The following is an 837-nucleotide window of genomic DNA, read 5'->3' on the forward strand; positions in this document are numbered from 1 at the left end:
CTCAGAAGCCTCTAGTCACACCCAGCACCCTTTAACAAACATATGATGTTCAGTACCAGAAACTGATAGCCATTAAAACCATGTGCCGCAGAAAGAGCAGGGAAGATCAAGACCTTTGCTGATGCTGTAGGCTGCTGCAGCACTAACAAGAAAAAGGCATTGAAATACAGGTTTTATATTTTTCCTCACTTTCCATACAGAAACCAAATCCCAAAGGATAATAAAAGTATATTTAATGAATGGAAAAAACAGTAACACCTACTTGCTTTTATGCTTTGCCATTAAAACAAAGTTATACAATCAGAAGATTAGTTCAAAAAGAACAAAAATAACAAAAAGATGCCATTGGTAAGTTGGTAAGATAGTTCCTTTAAGTAATGTGGCTATACAAAGAACATCACTACTCAGTTTTTCATAGCTGGAAAATACAAGCACAAAGCAGATCAGCCCATGTATTAACAGTGCTGGAGACATCAAGCTCATTGCTTATGAATTCTTTTCTTGCTTCCAAAAAGTACTGCTTTCTACATATCTTAAAGCGAAGGTTCAGTAACAGAATCTTCTTTAGTAAACACCATAGAATCACAGAATAATTCAGGCTGGAAAGGACATCAGCAGGTCACACTCCTCAATGCCACAAAACAACCTCAAAACCAAAGAGGGAATGAAGCAAAAGAAAGAGCAAGTATCAAACTCACCATGGACTTGATTGATTTCTGAATTCTGAGAAAGAATTTCATCTGCTAATTTCTGAGCAGTTGGCAAAACTTCTGTGTGGTGCACTGTGATCAAATACTGTACAAATTTTTGTAGTTGGTCTCTGTTCATTTGAAAGAG

At 36.7% G+C, this 837-nt stretch overlaps 1 protein-coding gene across 1 annotated transcript in view; it reads right to left on the reverse strand.

The window, feature by feature from the left end:
* Positions 1-837, reverse strand: part of ZSWIM6 (zinc finger SWIM-type containing 6) — a 53,715-nt gene that overhangs the window by 52,675 nt on the left and 203 nt on the right. Inside the window, 1 exon segment of the mRNA XM_035896602.1 lies at positions 699-837. This exon segment is cut by the window's right edge and continues 23 nt beyond it. Coding sequence (XP_035752495.1) covers positions 699-837 — 139 coding nt within the window.

Source organism: Egretta garzetta, unplaced genomic scaffold, assembly GCF_000687185.1.
Source record: "Egretta garzetta isolate BGI_Z169 unplaced genomic scaffold, ASM68718v1 scaffold136, whole genome shotgun sequence".
Taxonomy (NCBI): domain Eukaryota; kingdom Metazoa; phylum Chordata; class Aves; order Pelecaniformes; family Ardeidae; genus Egretta; species Egretta garzetta.